This window comes from Rousettus aegyptiacus, unplaced genomic scaffold (genome assembly GCF_014176215.1).
Source record: "Rousettus aegyptiacus isolate mRouAeg1 unplaced genomic scaffold, mRouAeg1.p scaffold_m13_p_13, whole genome shotgun sequence".
NCBI lineage: Eukaryota > Metazoa > Chordata > Mammalia > Chiroptera > Pteropodidae > Rousettus > Rousettus aegyptiacus.
Window position 1 is genome coordinate 32231302 of NW_023416288.1, and position 17103 is coordinate 32248404.

The 17103-nt window shown below is 32.7% G+C and overlaps 1 protein-coding gene across 2 annotated transcripts in view; it reads right to left on the minus strand.

Annotated features, from left to right (window-relative positions):
* Positions 1 to 17103, minus strand: part of FAM126A (family with sequence similarity 126 member A) — a 65318-nt gene that overhangs the window by 37069 nt on the left and 11146 nt on the right. For both annotated transcript variants that reach the window (XM_016159553.2, XM_016159556.2), the window contains exons 2-3: positions 7227 to 7305; positions 1179 to 1280 (exon numbers count right to left, since the gene is read on the minus strand). In XM_016159553.2, the coding sequence (XP_016015039.1) occupies positions 1179 to 1280; positions 7227 to 7277 (153 nt within the window). In that variant the 5' untranslated portion in view covers positions 7278 to 7305. The remainder of the gene's footprint in view (positions 1 to 1178; positions 1281 to 7226; positions 7306 to 17103) is intronic.

Genomic DNA, 17103 nt, shown 5'->3' on the forward strand with positions numbered 1-17103 from the left:
TTCTCAACAGCTCCTTCCTAGGCTATTTTCATAACCTCCTTCCTACTAATCTTGTTTTCAAATTTTTCCATTCTCCAATCTATGCTTCACGTAGCCACCTTCCTAAAAGAAAAACCCGATCAAGTCATCCCTTCAGTGCAAAAAAAGTCTAAACTGCTTGTGATAGATTTCATGACCCACTACAGTCACAACCTAAACCCATCTTTCCAGCTTCAGTTCTTATCACAGTCTTATCCTCTCTTGTTAACTACTGCGTTAGCCTACTTGCTTTGTTCCAAGTGCCATGCCTCTTTATTTTCCATGCCACTTCCAAAGCTTTTCTATTTCCATATGAATGGTGGGATTTGTAAGCACCAGAATCTGGAATATAGATGATTTTATTACTTCACACTAAATTTGTGTCTAAAAAAAATAGAAAAGGAGATGGGGCATGAGAAAAAAAGGAGGACTGGGAAAGCACCCAGCTGGACAAAACTACTCACCATTCTTCAAATGCCTTGCTTTTTTTCAGGCTGCCATATACTATCCTTAAGGTCCGAATGTTCTTTTTATCTTGCACACCTGGTAAACTCATGCATAGCCATCTAGACTCAGTTAAGCATTGCCTTGAAAGCATGTGTTTACTTATTTCCTACGACCCTTTATTTTGGGGGGGATAAAGACCATGTGTTATTCATCTTTGATTTTCTATTACCTTGGCTTGCAGCTGGCTCACAATGGGCATGCATATATTTGCTGAATGAATAAATGAATGTAGTGACCCAGACTTTTCTAAGCTATCTCCAGCAGCATGGATGGATGGATGGATGGATGGATGGATGGATGGATGGATGGATGGATGGATGGATAGATAGATAGATAGATAGATAGATAATAGATAGACAGATAGAAACATGTTCAGAGATGGCTTTGGACTATGCTAATAATTCTATTTCTTGGCCTGGGGGATGGTACGCTGGAGTTGATTTTATTACAGTTTTGTTTTTACTCTGCCTTTTTTTGAACATAAAGTAGTCTTCTCTTATCCTCTCTACCCCACTTCTCAAAAGTAATCAGTTAAACACTCTGTAACATATAGTTCTTTAAACATAGAATTTTTCTCACCACTATATATATATATATTTCACAATAAAACATTAAAATACTGTACTAGTATAATAAATTTTAAAAGTACTTACCTCGCTTTGTGGCTCCTGGATAACTTTATAGAGAGATGAAACTAAAGAACTCTTGTCTTTCAAATTTGTGGCATAACTTTTTAAAGATGTTTCTGGTAGTGTCTAGACAAATTTAAAAGAATACATTTTATTTTTATGAAATGTCCAGAATAGGCAAATCCATAAACAGAAAGTAGATTAGTTGTTGCCAGAGATTGGGGGAAAGGAGAGTCAGGAGCAACTAATAGGCATAGAGTTTTCTTTGGGGGTAATAAAATGTCCTAGAATTAGATGCTGGTATTGCTTGTACAACATCATGACTATACTAAAAACTACTGTATTTTCATCTTAAAATGATGAATTTTATGTTATATGAATTATACCTCAACAAAATAATTGCAAAAATAAAACAAAAAATATATTTAATCCTCTTATCATCAAAAGGGACATAAATTAACATCAACTTCATCATTGATCACAGTTTGGGGAAAGAAATGAGAATATAAACCATGTATAAAGCCAGAAATACATTTTCTGTAGCATTATATAAGTTATAAATCTCATTAGCCTATTTACCCTGCTTCTTAATAAATATTATATTAATGAACATTATTATGTAGAGATCTAATAATGTTTCAAACCTTAACACCACAGATCATTATCAAAGTAACTTCTGAGTGATGTATTGTGACTCTTAGGTAAGGCTGTTCTTTACAGAACTAGGGGAAAATTTTAGACTCCTTAGAAATGAAGAAAAAGCTAGCCACACTACCAATGAATTTGTTTTTCTAATGCAATTGAAAATATATAGAAAACTATCACAGCTTGCCAGCACCACTCATTCAGAAAGGACACCATGACCAGAAGAGAATGGGAGGAGATAAAACTCCAGTAGTAAGTCAGACGGTTTTGGGTAAAAGTAGTAGGGAAATCTGAAAAAAGACAAAAACAAAAATGAAACATTTTATTATGACAAATAATAAAAACCTATCCTTCAAGAATATACCCCTTCCTTAACATCTGTCTCCCAAGTCATTATTCTTTCTTATGCAAATTACTTCCTTCAGTTAATCAATCAACAGATGTTAATTTTGTAGAAGTAGGTATGTCTCAAGACATTGGTAACAGTCATTCCAAGATATACACTATTTCTTACATGTTCCATATCCTAGCATTTCATGATTTAAAGTGGGTTATGGTTAGTGTACACAGATATATGTGTACATAAATATATGCAGAAAATTAAGCAGCATGCATTTTTATAAGGATATCTGATTCATTTTAACTTTATTGTTGAGTTCCTTGAGAACAAGAACTATCTTATTGTTTCTCCATCCACATCACTCAGCACAAGGCCTCATACTCAAACTTTTGCTGAAGGAGTATATTATAGATGAACAGAATAAGAAATAAACACTGTCACTGTTTACACTTCAATAGATTCTTTAAAATTAGGTCACATTTCACCTTAGGATATATAAGCAAATAGATTCTTTTTCCAATTTAATAAGATACTTTTGTTTAACAGTGGTAAGTAAAGGTGAACTATCTGGGAACCTTCTACCCTGCTTGGGGCTGGAATGGGGGAGTAGTTTCACTGCAACTGCTTATATAAAAAGGAGATTAGGGCATTCTTCAATATTTCAAAAGCATGTAACAAAAGATCTCCAGGCAACATTGCATTTCCGTTATTTGATCAACAGTAACCTAATACTAGGGGAATTTATATAAAAGGAAATAATAGCCAAAAAAACAGCAGATTTCTAATCCCCTGAATGAAAATGAACCTGAATTACACATGTAAAATATTATATATATACATATGTGTCTAACTATAAAACTTTAAACTAAGTGAATTGAAATATAAACCTTTAAAAAATTATTAGTGAGTAGAAAGATTATTATAATATTATGTATACTATCTAGTCTAAAAATGGAACATTGATTAAAATGCGAACTACAATTTTTAGTTTATGTACCAATTAACTCTCATGAGATATAATATTTTCTGTGAAATAAAGACAAAAGGGCAACTAGCTATTTTCTGAAAAGCAAGCTCTAGAAAATGCCCTGGACCTAGGCTACTACTGCTAAATGAAAGAAAAGATCTCCTAAAAAATTAGTGTAGTGAACTACTACATTTTATCATAATTCTGTAATTATTTCATTTTGTGAATGGGAAAAGTCACTTTCTTTATAGAAGTGGAGAAAATATAACTGCTGTGTTTATGATCAGTGCTTTGAAAAACTTAAGATGTAAAAGAACGTAATGATTTAAATAGTGTTAGAGGAAATCTTTAAATTTTCCCGCACTGTACTAGTTGGAAGGTACTGGCCTTCTTAAATACTAGGTAAGCTGTCTCACTTTTCAGAAGGCAGAACTGGAGACAAAAAAGAAAAAAGTAATAATGGGAAATTATGTTGGAAAGTTGTCTTGGCAAAATTTGAAGACAGATGCTTTGTACTAAAGTATCATTTGACAGATGGTTTTTTTAAAAATGTAAGGATGTGATATGGGTTGGGTGGAAGAGAATTAATGAAGATGGACAGATGGGTGGAGAACCAATAAAAAAAAAACTCTGTTCAACAATATTATACATCAGATTGGATTTTGAATCACATATTGAAATTCAGTGACTACCAGAAAATCAAAAAAATTAGGAGTCTGGAAATATGCTAGATAAATCCACACATAGCATTGTTACGAATGTTAGAAATCTTTGAAAAGCTAGAAATCAAACTATTTATGAAATCCTAAAATAAAGAAGTCCCAGTCTAATCATTTTGTTGGTATATAGAGTACTAACAATAAGAGCCCAAAGCCAGAGTATATATTGAATAGTTCTTCCAAATGTGGGGGTGGGGGGGGAGGGAAGATTTGTACAAAGCAAATTGTATTGTCTTTGTGCATTTGAGAGAATGTTGGGTGAGGTTATGAGGCTGGGAGTTCAGACAGTGACCACAGAACAGTGTAGAGCTAAAGTCATCTTCCCAGACCACCTACTTCAATTTTCTTACAAGAATACTGTGACCCAATGAAGTTATGTAATTTGTACAATATCATAAAACCATCTAACAGAAAAATTATGACTATATTAAAGGGTTTCTCACTTCTCAGCCCAATGTACTTTGTACCACTTTACCAATCATGATGACCTTGGCCTTATTAGTACCACGATTATTACATAAAACAACTAAGCAAAGGTTTTTTCTAAATATATATAGATATATCCCCAAAGTTCCTTTCTTAAATATTTTAACCAAAGTATGTATGTAATTAACATCACAAATAAATTTTAAAAGACAAGATACTCTAATTTAAAAATTACTTAAGAGGTTTGTTCTCACTTTTCCATCTTCTATTACCTTTAGATATTGCTGTTTACCTGATAACCTTAATATCTTTATCAAACAGAAACAGCTAAATTCAACATATGTTAATACGATTCAAAATAACAGAGCAAATAATTTTCAGGAATGCTTCCCAAATTAACCAAAGATTAGGAAATAGCTTCCCTTTTTAAATGACTATGATGTAGACTTGACAATAATTTAAAACATTTGTTATACCAAATTGATTGAAAATTAGGTAATTTTAATCTTGCATGGTTAGGAAAAAATTAAATTAAATTAAATTACTTTTTATTTCATGGGGTACAGGATTTCACACCCCTCCTCCCAATGGAAAAGTTTCCTTACCCTTGAATTAAATTTATAAAAATTTCAATACAATATCACTACTCACATAATATATGTTTTATTGATAAAATGTTACTTAGATAATACTTGGTTTATTCGCATCTTAGTTTCCTTAAGTGGAAGATGGTATTTAGAAAACAAGATCTGTGTGCTTGGTGTACTCATTGCTACTGGGGTACCATTGCTTCTTGGTCCACTCAGTGAACAAAGCTAGGAAATACGTGTATGCGTACATATATGGATATACATATGCAAATATACCACTTACATATTTAGACCCATAAGTTCATACTATGCTTCTAATTCCAATCTAACACTTTAGGGTTCTTTCTCCCCTTTCCCCATTCTATGTTTCTAATTCCTTTCTTAGACACAGAGAAATCTAACTCCCATTATCTTCCTTAAATTTACTTCTTTTCTCAAAGTAACCAGCTCACCACTGTAACCCCTCTGGCTCTCTCTTCTCTACGCCATCTATGCAACCCTCGCCCCCAACCACCCACTTCCTTAAACACAAGGCATACTGCTGTCCTTACTGCTGTACTGCCCCTTGCTGCTCCCTGCTTCCCCCTTGATGCTACACTTCCTAGAGTATCTATATATCCAAGCCAGGAGGGGAAGGGAATAAACAAACAGATGAGAAGAGAAAGTCATGGTTTTCAATTATTTGCCTTAACAGTTGACCCCTCCCCTATACCCCATCCTTTAACATGCTCTTTTTCTACAACTCCCATATTAAAGAATAACTAACTGGGTATATTTGGCTTTGCAAATTTGATTTCACCATTAAACATAAGAATGCCGTAGAAGTGGTACTCAATTGTTAAACTTGACAATTTGCATCAGCTTGCCAAAAAAAAAAAAAAAAAAAAAAAAAAAAAAATCATGATATAATGAACAAAGCTAAACACTCTTGAAACAGAAAAAGATTTAAAAATATCTTGAATACCCATTCACAAAGACAATATGTGTGGGGAAAAAAGCACATAGAAGATTTAATCAAACTATTACAATATATAGAAGGTACTTTATATAGAGCACTTTTACAATATTCTACATCACTTTAGGATGACTTAGGAGTTCCAAAGGACACTCACTTTATGACTATAAAAGCAGACAAAGTAAAAATATGCCCAGACATTCCTTCATCAGGATGAGATAACAGTGACAGATAAGACCAGCTGCAAAATTAATGGGAAGCATTGCTTCTCTCAAGGACACACTGCAACTGAAATGTGTCATAACAATCTGCTTTTGTGTGTGTGACTACTGTATTCTTACTGAATTCTTGTTATCTAAAATCATAGACATCAAAAACTTTGCTGTTTTAAAATGTACTCGTAAAATGAAACACCCACTCTTGCCTGGAGGATCTAAGTCACCTTGACACAGACAAACAAGCTTGATTTCCAGCCTAGGTGCAGAGTTTCAGAGAAGGGGTTTCTGAACACAATGTTCCACATAGACGCTAACTTTGTAGTTTCCAAGACAACAGACTCTGGGTCTACTTTGCAATGAGACCAGATCTTGACCCTATGCACATTCAGTTCTGCTTTATTCTGAGCCCATCAAAATACTGATTCATTTAAATTTCATCTAAACTTCACCCTTGTTCAAAATTGTATAACAATTTTATCTTTTTCTTTGGTGAGATGCCTGTATGGTACCCTCTGTATAGTCTCCCTCACTGAAACAAGTCAAAAAGTCTGACTTTGTCAGACTGTATGTTTGTCTCTGACTGGGCTGAACAAAATGGTGACAATTGCAGCCCAAACCTTTCATTCCATGATCATGAAGCTCACATGATTACGTGTAACAATGATACCCAAAGGATAAGGAGAACTGGTTCAAGCAACACAATTTTAGCTATCATAGAAGAGTTCATGAAACAGGAAAACAGAAGTTTTATTTCTGTCAACTAACCAAAAGTTATATATGCCTTATATATTGCCACTGGGTTAGCTAACTAGAGAAAGACATACTGGGAGAAAATTGGGTAAATATCTTCTCATCTCCTCTGCGTTGTTGATCATGCCTACTTCCACTTCACAAATTGAGAGAAACATTTCAACACTGAATCTTTGATGGTGGTTGGAGAGAGTTACATCAACATTCAGAGACTTTCACCATTCTTTGTGTTGTCATGAAAGGGAGAAAACAAACTCTTTGAACCACTTGAAGAAAAAAGGAATTGATCTCCTAGAAAGGATTACTATGTGTAAATAATTCCCTATTAAGATTTGTTGAAACATAACTTTTGCTTCCACAGATATTTAGCTTTTCAGTCATATAAAAAAAGGAAACTGGAATTTAAACTCCAGACAAAACCTCTTTGGAATATAATTATTATATTAAAATAGTAAATATTACCTTAAATTCTGACAACCATTCCTCCACAACTCCTTTCTCTGAAGTGAACATCCTTCCACATTTGTTATAAACCTTCAATCTGAAAATTAACATAGAAAATTGTTAAAATTTTGAATACATCTTCTTTATAGTCAGATTACTATGGATAGAAATAAACCTATATAATTTAGGTACTTCTTATTTGTGAAATTAAAGCAATTTCAAATGTAAATGACTGAGTTCATTTCAAAACCAACGTGCACAAACAAGCATTAAAATGCAATAATTTTGGTAAAAGTATAAATATCATAACACGATGATATTTATTGGCTATGCAATTTCCATTCAGCTTTCAGGAATGCCAGCTGCAAGACACACTGGACATTTTTTCCTGGTTTCAATCATATAATTTCAAATAGATCATGCATCTTAAGAAAATTGCAGAAAATATTTTTAAACTGTAAAACTATAAAAAGACATGCATCCAAAATTGACTTTACAGAAGGCATTAAAGTAATTTGCTTATATTTCAATTCTTTACAAGAATAACTATCTATCTAGGCAAGCCACTTCATTCCCTGAAAGCTTAACATTTATAAAACAAAAGTAAAAGTGATAATATCCACGATAATGACCATATTCAACAATAGTTTCTCAGAAGACTGAAATTACTTAGGTATAAATAAGAAAAAAGGAAGTTAAAGGAAATGAAAACCAAATTTATCTCAAGCAAAACTTGTCAAAGAAAAATGCAGTTTTCTTTACCCATCCATCTATGAGAGTAGACTTAGAAACTGTTTCTTGAAGGAAAACCTTAGCTCTATCTTCCTAACCTCCTAATCCAGGAACAAATCCCACATTAGGCTTCTTAATTTTCATCAGCATTATCAAGTGGTAGAAACTGAAGTAGAATTGCCAGAAACTGAATCCTGATTCTGTTATTTACTTGAAATATAACCTTGGGCAAGTTATTTGCTTTACTTTTCTTATCTGTGAAGTAGGATTCAATGAAAAAAATGCAAATAAAAAAACTTATTACAGTACCCGGCAACAAAGCATTATCATTATGCAATATTATTGTTGAAGAATATCAACTTGTATAGCCTCCATTCAGTTATCAAAGTATACAGATATGCCTTAATAGGCAACACAAGGTTCGTGCCAAAGAATACATTTAAAGTTTCTGTTGCCTAATTCCCATGAAAAACATGGTTAAAAATATATAGATATATATATTCATGAAGAATTATACATTCTTAAAATATATTCTTGAAGAATTACTTGAGATATGCATTTTATTTTTAAAATAAAAATAGCTCATTTATTTTTATTATGTTATCCTTAGATCAAATCAGACTATCAGAAAACCACGTATTTGTAGCATATTACTGATTTCATAGAGTTCTGCATTCAGATAAACTGCACTTTGGAAATATGTTCAAAATGTTACTGAAAACATTGCTAGATCACATTATACCCCCTTTTAAATCTAACAGAGGAAAAAAAGTCACATCTTCAAATTCAGGACCAGGAAAAACTCCTTTAGAGTAATTGGTTTGCTTTTGCATTAGGGGTACTGTGAACCTCATAACTGATTCTTTTTGTTTTGATTCTAATAAAATGGGAATCAAAGTTTCTGCTCTAACTGTCCAAAAAATAGCAGGCCTGAACTACTCTTTTCTATTGTTTTATAGTACACTCATCCACTTATTTTCTATTTGCCTGGATCTGCTTATTTTTATCCTATTATATTATAAGTATTTGTGAAACAAAATGAAGTAAATATAAATGCACAGGACTTTTATTTTACATTTATCTATTTCTTATCTAGTAAATTAGGAAAGAAAGTTATTACAAATAGAACCATGCTACAGTCAAGTTACAGAGAATTGGGGAGGTAAAATTTTTATAAATATTCAAAATAACTCTCTAGTTAAAATTAAGACCAATTATTAAAAAGTTAGAAAGAATCAAGAGAGATATGCAAAGGATCAAGAATGGTCAAAGCAATCTTAAAGAACAAGAGCTGGAGGACTGGGAATTTTAAATATCAAGGTTTATTGTAAAGTTTACCAAAAAAAAAACACAGTAAATAAGCCAATGTGGTGTTGTTATAAGGGTCAGAAAAAACAAACAAACAAACAAACAATGGAACAGAATAGAGTGGCCAGAAACAGATCCACACATATATGGTCACCAGGTTTATGACACAAGTAACCCTATGTTCTTTCATATTTAAATATTTAAAGCAAACACGTTAATCTCCAGATATAGATGTTATAGGAATTCTTCCTTTAAAAAAAAAAAGTGACACTTTAATTCAGTAGGGGAAAGGATAGTCTTTATAATAAATATTCCTAAACAAAAAAAGTTATTGACAAGAATGGCTTTGTTTCACATTTTTACACACTTCTTTAATGTCTTAGTTTAACAGAACACAGTTGCATCCTTATAACTCCTGCATTCAAACTGATACATGATAGTTTGTTTTTTTACCAAAAAAACAAAAGTAAATAAATCATACTCCACTGAGACTCGATCTTTTTCTACCCAATATATCCTGAAACTTTCTCTTTTTTATGTGTAGTAAACTATTACTATAACATTCATGGCCTTCAACAAGCAACCTCTCCTATTACTTACATGTTTGTGTAGTCTATTCTCACACCGGGCTTGGCACTATGACCTGTTTGGGCCAGTGGACTTTAGCAAGCATGATGCCAGCAGAAGCTTAATAAGAGCTTTGCACCTGCAACATGTCTTCTTGAAATACTGCCTCTTAGAAGGTAGCCACCATGCTATTGCAGGGGTGCAGAACAAGTCACACCAAGATGTGCTTCTGTGGTATGCAGATTATTTTGAGCTACAGGTTCAATAGAAATTTCTGCCCCCTCCCACCTCTTGAACTATCCAGGAGAATTTGAATCAGGGACCTTGCCTGTAACAAGAATTATCAGAGGTAAACTTTTTTGATATATATATATATACAGCAGGACAAACTAATTATTGAACATCTGCTCTTCTTATTGTCCTGTAATGACCCTTTGAAGCCCCAAGGCACCTTACCTTATCCTTAGTTCAGAATGACAAATTTATGTATCTCATTTTAACTTTTTGTCCCTGAACCTCTCATGCATGTAGTCTGTGACTCTCTCATGTATGTGAGATTCTCATGCATACATATATAATTAAATTTGGTTATTTTTTTATTTTTTGTTAATCTGTTTCAGCCAAAAGAACATATTAGGAGGGTAGAGGAAAATGTCTTCCTCCCACACAGCTGGAGCTTTGAACATACCCTATTAAGATACCTCGTTGGCCTGGCACTGCTCATCCTGAAGCTGCTGCAGCAGAAAGATCCCAGGGCCTCTAGCATGCCCATAAAGGTAAGAGTTCTTGCCAAATCGGACACCCAAATCTACTGGCAGAGTCGAGTTGAAGAAGAGTGTCCTTTTTTTCCTTTTCTAAATTTAGATTAGAAGGAAAAAATATTTGTGAAACTAATTTATTGGGCTAGCAACATTTGATTATTTGGTATGAGTACTTATAGGCTTTGTTAATTCTATTTCTTTCTCTGCATCTGGTGTCTCTCCTTTTGTCTTATTGTATGTCCAGAGAGCTTGGCCTTATAACCAGTGAGAATATTTTCTCTCTGGCCTCCACTATCTAGAAGCTGCACCTTGCTTTCTGTCCAGTCATATCAAGCTCTCAAGGCAGTTTTCTGTGTCTATCCTTTTCCTCCCAGAGATGGTAAAAACTGGGCCTCTCATTCTTGTTTTCTGCCAGTTGGGGGATGTATATGCATCTGTCAGGCAGCCAAGTAGGCTGTGGATTTGAGCTTAGGGAATATAAACACTCCCTTCAAAGTAGTAAGGAGGATGGTACATGATTCCCTGTTTCTGAGAATAGCTCTTTCTAACTCTGGGAGTTAACTTTATCTTGTGAGGGTTGCGTCTTTTCTGCACTCTCCTTGGGGGATGCCTCTTGCATCCACAGTATTGGTCTGAGTTGCTATTAAGATCCTACGCATCAAGGTCAGGTGATGAATCCTTTGAGTTGGAAAATTTTCTAAATTAAAAAGAATGAAAAAATTTTTAGACAGCTCTCATATTGTTATAATGGTCATTAAAATTCTCTTAATAAGATGGAGGGACAAATTAGAACAAAAATCAAAGTCCACTCAGACCCCTTCCTATTTGCCTTCAGAAATTGGCAGATATTGAAAAAGAAGAAAAAATTGGGATATTAGGAATACAATTGTCCTGGACTTAAGTAGAAAAAAAAATAGTTAATATTACTAAAAACTACCTAAAAATTTACGTCTTAAGAACTCAGCTTGGGAACTGTCAGGTTGTAAGCTCCAAAGTATGGCCAGACAGAAACGTGGGATAAAGTCCATTGATGCTAGAGTCCTATCAAACTGCTGCCAGCCCTCAAGGAAATTATAACCTAAAATTACAATGGCTATTATAAGTAATGTTCTAAATAGGTTAGATCATTTAAAAGTGCATGTAAAAGCAAGAGCTTCCAAATCAAATAAACAAAATGATATTCAATTTTTAAAATATTGATAGGGGTGAAACAAAAAGAAATTTCCAGAATTCCATGAACTGCGGGCACCAAAACCCATTGGTTAAGCCCTGACTCAGGCTACAATTAGATTAAATATATATATAAATGTAGACATTTATAAGATTATGAAAACTGAAATTTTTAAACAGGCTTTATGGTAAAAAGAGATATATCAACTTTACCTGAATGTTTTATGAGAATGGATATTATGTCTGGCAGGGAACTATTCTTCTACCCAGGCTTGTAAAATCAACACCTGGAGATAAAGTCCTAATGGAGGCTATAGTTAAGAATGTAAGAGTTGATGGAGTTAAGGTAAAAGTTAATAGGTGAGTTGGTGTATTTTGAATATGTTTATGTGAAGTGAATGAAACTCTTTTATCTGATTGTATTGTGGAAATAGACATTGTGTCTCACTGGGAAGCATTCCCCTGTCTGCTGAGAATATGAAGGCTGTCAGTTCTTTCTTTTGGCTATCAAAGGGAATGATCTGGAAGGTATGACCTTTGCACCCTCTTGAGCCCATGGAATTGTTTAATACTGCCAGAAATATTTACTGTTTGTCACAGCTGAAACCTGAAAAGATATTTGAAAAGATTTAACAACTTTTTTATCAGAATTTTGGCAAAATTTGAAGCTGAAGATTCAAGAGCCTGGAAATATTTTTCAAAACAATGTCTTCTCCTAAGCTAAAGTAAGCAAATTAGGGATGAAGTCACTATAGGGGTCAACCCATGATATCATTTGAGAAATTGAGAAACTGTCCTTATCTTACAAATCTTTGCAAAACCAGAAATGCAGCTCTAGAACTGATTCAAAGCCCACCTATCTTTTATCATTCTCAATTCTTAAGACTGAATAAAAAGGTAAAGAAATTTTTAAGTACAAAAGGCTACGCACAGAAGCATCCTTGCTCAAAATCTAGCCATAGCTTCCAAAAGACTCTTCTCTATAAATATGGATAAGAAAAAGCTTTAGCCATCTAGGCAGGTAACCTTAATTTATTTCATCTGTCAGAAATAGTTTGGAGCCAACTGTTCTTTTATAAACTAGTGAGTTTTGCAGTATTATTGTACCAGTATCATGGCTAAAAGCTTTCTGTGTCTGTCTAGGTGTCTATACGTATTATAAATTCTACCTTCAAATGATATCGTTAAAATTAATTTAATAAATTAAAATTAATTATTTGAAGGCAAGTGTTTATAAGGATTAGACATTCTAAACTTACAAAAAGATAGAAACTAACCCAAATATTTTTTTATGTTCATGTGATTTAAGAAAATTTTTAATGTAAACTTAAAAGCTAGTTTAAGTTTGTTAGTTTAATTAAAATAGACATGTCTTTAGAGTTATCAACATTGAATATAATGTAGATAAATAACTTTATTCTATCTGGGTTTACTAGTCAAATAAATTCATATTAATTTGCAAAATCTGTCAGCAAGAAAAATAACTCAGTATGATGAAATTTTCATAAGTAATCTAAACATAATTGTTAAGAGCAAGTAAATTAAATAAATGTAAATAGAATAAAAAGGTTTTTCTTTAGATGAACTCTTTAGCAATAATTAAATAGTTTGTGTACTTAAAAATAGTTTCTTTAATCTTTTTGGTAACTTGAAACCTTAGAATTTTGTTAAGCCAAATGGTAAGTTAAAGTCACTGAAAGTCTAGATCATTTCCAAATAAAATAATAAAACATTAACTACTGAACATAGGTTTATCTATTTTTTGCTCCTGATTATAAAAGAACTAAAGATATTTGGGTCTATTAGTAAACAAGTCCTGTGCCACATTAATTTTTTTTTGTTTTGAGGAAATATACATTTCTAGAAATTACAAAATGTGTTCATAAATTTGTCAATCTAAAGAATACTGGTATAACACTTCACAATTGCTTACTTCCCAGTTTTCACTAGAAATTAAGGTTTTTAAAGGTTAAGAATACTAATACATGTAATTAAAGCTGCAAAGATTAATAACAGGGAAAACAACTGTGTATATAAGAAAAATAGGATATGTTATGGCTTTTAAAAACAAGGTATAAGGAGATGTGTTTTCATAAAGGGAAATGAAGTAGTTCTGTCCTCATTATTTCTGAATGAGAAAGAGAACATGCGACAAACTAAAAGGAACACAAAATATTGTAGAAATTTTATGAAAAAGGAATTTTCGGAAAGGAAATTTTATGTGTGATCAAGCTGGATAAGACTGCATGGATTTATTAGAAGTTCTTTAAACTTTAATATCAATTGTGTACTAAATACTCTTTTATCTGTTAAAAGAACAAAGTTTTCTTGGATGACTGGTCCGCTACTGAGTTTTGTGAAAAAGTTTTCTGTCTAGAAAGCGAAGATTCAGTGTTTTATCAAAATAATGCTCTGTGTTTTATGTTTTCTTAATCAGGTCCTTAATTACTTAAGAAATTCAAACATCCTCAAGAGTAAGAACTAAGTGTTGTGACTTACAATCCTATTTAATCAAATGTCCAAACCTTTTGATACATTTTGACAAACTTCTCAAAATTCAAATTATAAATAGTCTTGACCTGGGAGAATAGAGAAAAGTTTCTTCCTCCCCCACACTATAAAAGCTCAGAGACAGACATCTGGACGAGAAGCCATATGGAGAAAGACCTTTGAGGATGAGAGGCCATCTTTGGAATTTCAGGTTCAGCCAAGTGCCCCTAAGAACGCAGTTGCACAAGTGATTTCAGTTAGACTTATTTTAGCTATCCGAAGACAGAACTGCCCAGCCGAACCCAGTCATCCCATAAAATTATGAGAATAATAAATCTTTGTTATTTTTCAGGCCACTAAATTTTGGGGTAACTTATTACACGGCAACAGAGGGCCTAAAACACCATAGAACACATGCAGGGAAATTAGTCTTTATTAAAAAACAAAAACCTTCTGAATATTACAATTTTCGCTAAATCTATTAAGTTATGGGTATTTCCAGATTGAAAATTTTCCAGCTTTTTAAAATTCATTGTTCCCAATTTCTGCTATTTGAACAATGCTGCGTCAAACTTCCTTGTATTTTTACAAGTACTTTTCTATAAAATAGACTCACAGAAACAGCATTGCTGGGTCAAAGGTTACTTGTAATTGAAATTTCAATAAATACTATTATATTGCCCTCCAAAAAGATTATATCATGTTATACCTCCATTAAGAGTAAATGAAAGTACCCATTTTCCTATAACCTAATTGACAGTAGATATGATTAATCTTCTTAATTACTGCCATTTTTATGGGCCAAAAAAGCCACAATGCAAGCTCCCATTCGCATTTTGTTGAAAATCTCTTCAAATGTTTATTTCATTTCTTATTCTGTGAATTGCCTATTCATAATCTTTGCCTACTGTTTTTCTACTTCTAAATGTATTCGTAGAGCTTATCGCATACTATCTTTTTTAAATGTTGCAAATATTTTTCCAGTTTTTTAATCTGTCTTTTGGTTTAGTTTCTGGTACTTTTCACTGTGTAGTAGTTTTAAATTTTTATATAATTAAGGCTGACAATCTTTTCCTCTATTAATACTAAGTTTTGTTTCATAAAATTTTTCTCCAGTTTTTTCTTCTAGAGTTATTACACTTTTTTTTTAATGTGATAGATTTTTAATTCTTCTGGCTTTTTTTTTTTATACACATACAGTATGAATCTAACTGATTCTCCCCAAATGAATAATCAAGTATACTAACAGCATTTATCGTATCATTTTCCACTGGTAAGAATCGGTACCTTTATCACTATATACTAAATGGTCATGTACTTGGGTCTATTTCTGAACTCTATTCTATTTCAATGAACTTTTTTATTATTCCTGCATCTGTACCACACTATTTTAATCACTACAATTTAAGTGCTTTAAGTGTACATTATTGCAAAGTTCAAAGTAGTGATGACTTAAACAAGATAAAGTTTATTTCCTTCTCATTAAAAATGAATGAGAACAGGTTGGCAGTCCAAGGCTAGTATGGTGGCAGCTATCTATCTGGTTCACTATCCTAGCAAAGTGGTTTCCATCCTCAAGGTTACATCGCATTTCAAGATGGCTACTGTAGCCATCTGGTCCACATTCCAGGAAAGATGATGAGGATGAAAAAGAATGCCTTCACCCTTCCTTCAAAGGAGACTTCCTTCCCTGAGCTTTTTATAAACTTACACTTATAGTTCATTCATTAGCCAGAGTTTAATATTAATGGCCATACATAGCATTATGGGAGGCTAAGCAAAATCATCTTTAGCAGGTGACACACAGTTAAAAATTTGGGTTCTATTCCTAAGAAAGAAGCGAAAAATGTATTTGTGAATGAACAACAGTCTCTGCTACAAGTGCATTTTGTTATCTGATAGGGCTTAGTTTATTATGTTGCTATTAGAAGCTCTTCTTTTAAACTTTATAATTTGTTCTTTATAACCGTTTATTTCAAGTAGTTAAGAGATCATTTTCTTATGTATTCTGATTATTTCATTTCTATCAATCTTACTGAATTACTATCCAGACTTCAATAATTCTTTGGTCTTAGCTTGAATTTTCTAGACAATCATGTTAATTATAATAACTGTCCCAACTGACAGCTAAATATTTTATTTTTCTACCTCAGTGTTGATCTCCAACTTAATCTTGAACTCATAAGAATTTTGCCATTTGGTTGGCATATCATATTTCACATTTCGAACATTAGATTAAAATTCTTTTTCACCCATAAGCCGGAGGTTTATATTGTTTTGTTTTGTTTTATGGCAAACACAATTTTTTTTAACTATAGGACTGAGATCTTTATTCAGTTTGTTAGTTAGTTCACCCTATTCTCAGAATGCTGGCAAACTGCTTTCAACTAATGAAAGAGTAAGTGTCCTATTTTTATATATGTTCACATTTTTTCTCTTTCAGTATCTCGAAAACACTATAAAAGTACCTGAAAACACTATAAAAGAGTTGACTAAATAAAGTACTATTTGATATATGACCTAGTTTTAAAATGAAAGGAAGAAATAAATAGTAAAAATTGCATATATATTTAGCTTAGAGCTAAAGCATGTAATGAAAAAAATGCTGAAAATGGTTGTGGCAACTAAATATGACTGGTAGCAGATTAGAGGCATGGCAACTATCAAAGCAATAGGCATGAGCCAAAAGACACTTTGCTCTGCTCCTGTAGATTACAACACAGGCAAAGTAATGTTGCTAAGATTATGCACAAGCAATTAGTTCAAATTAACATCATATTAAAAAGTATTTTATTCAATCTTTCTCTCCCACTTTCTACTTTGAAAAAGCAACCAGGTCTATTGGCAGAGGCTCTTCAACAATTAAG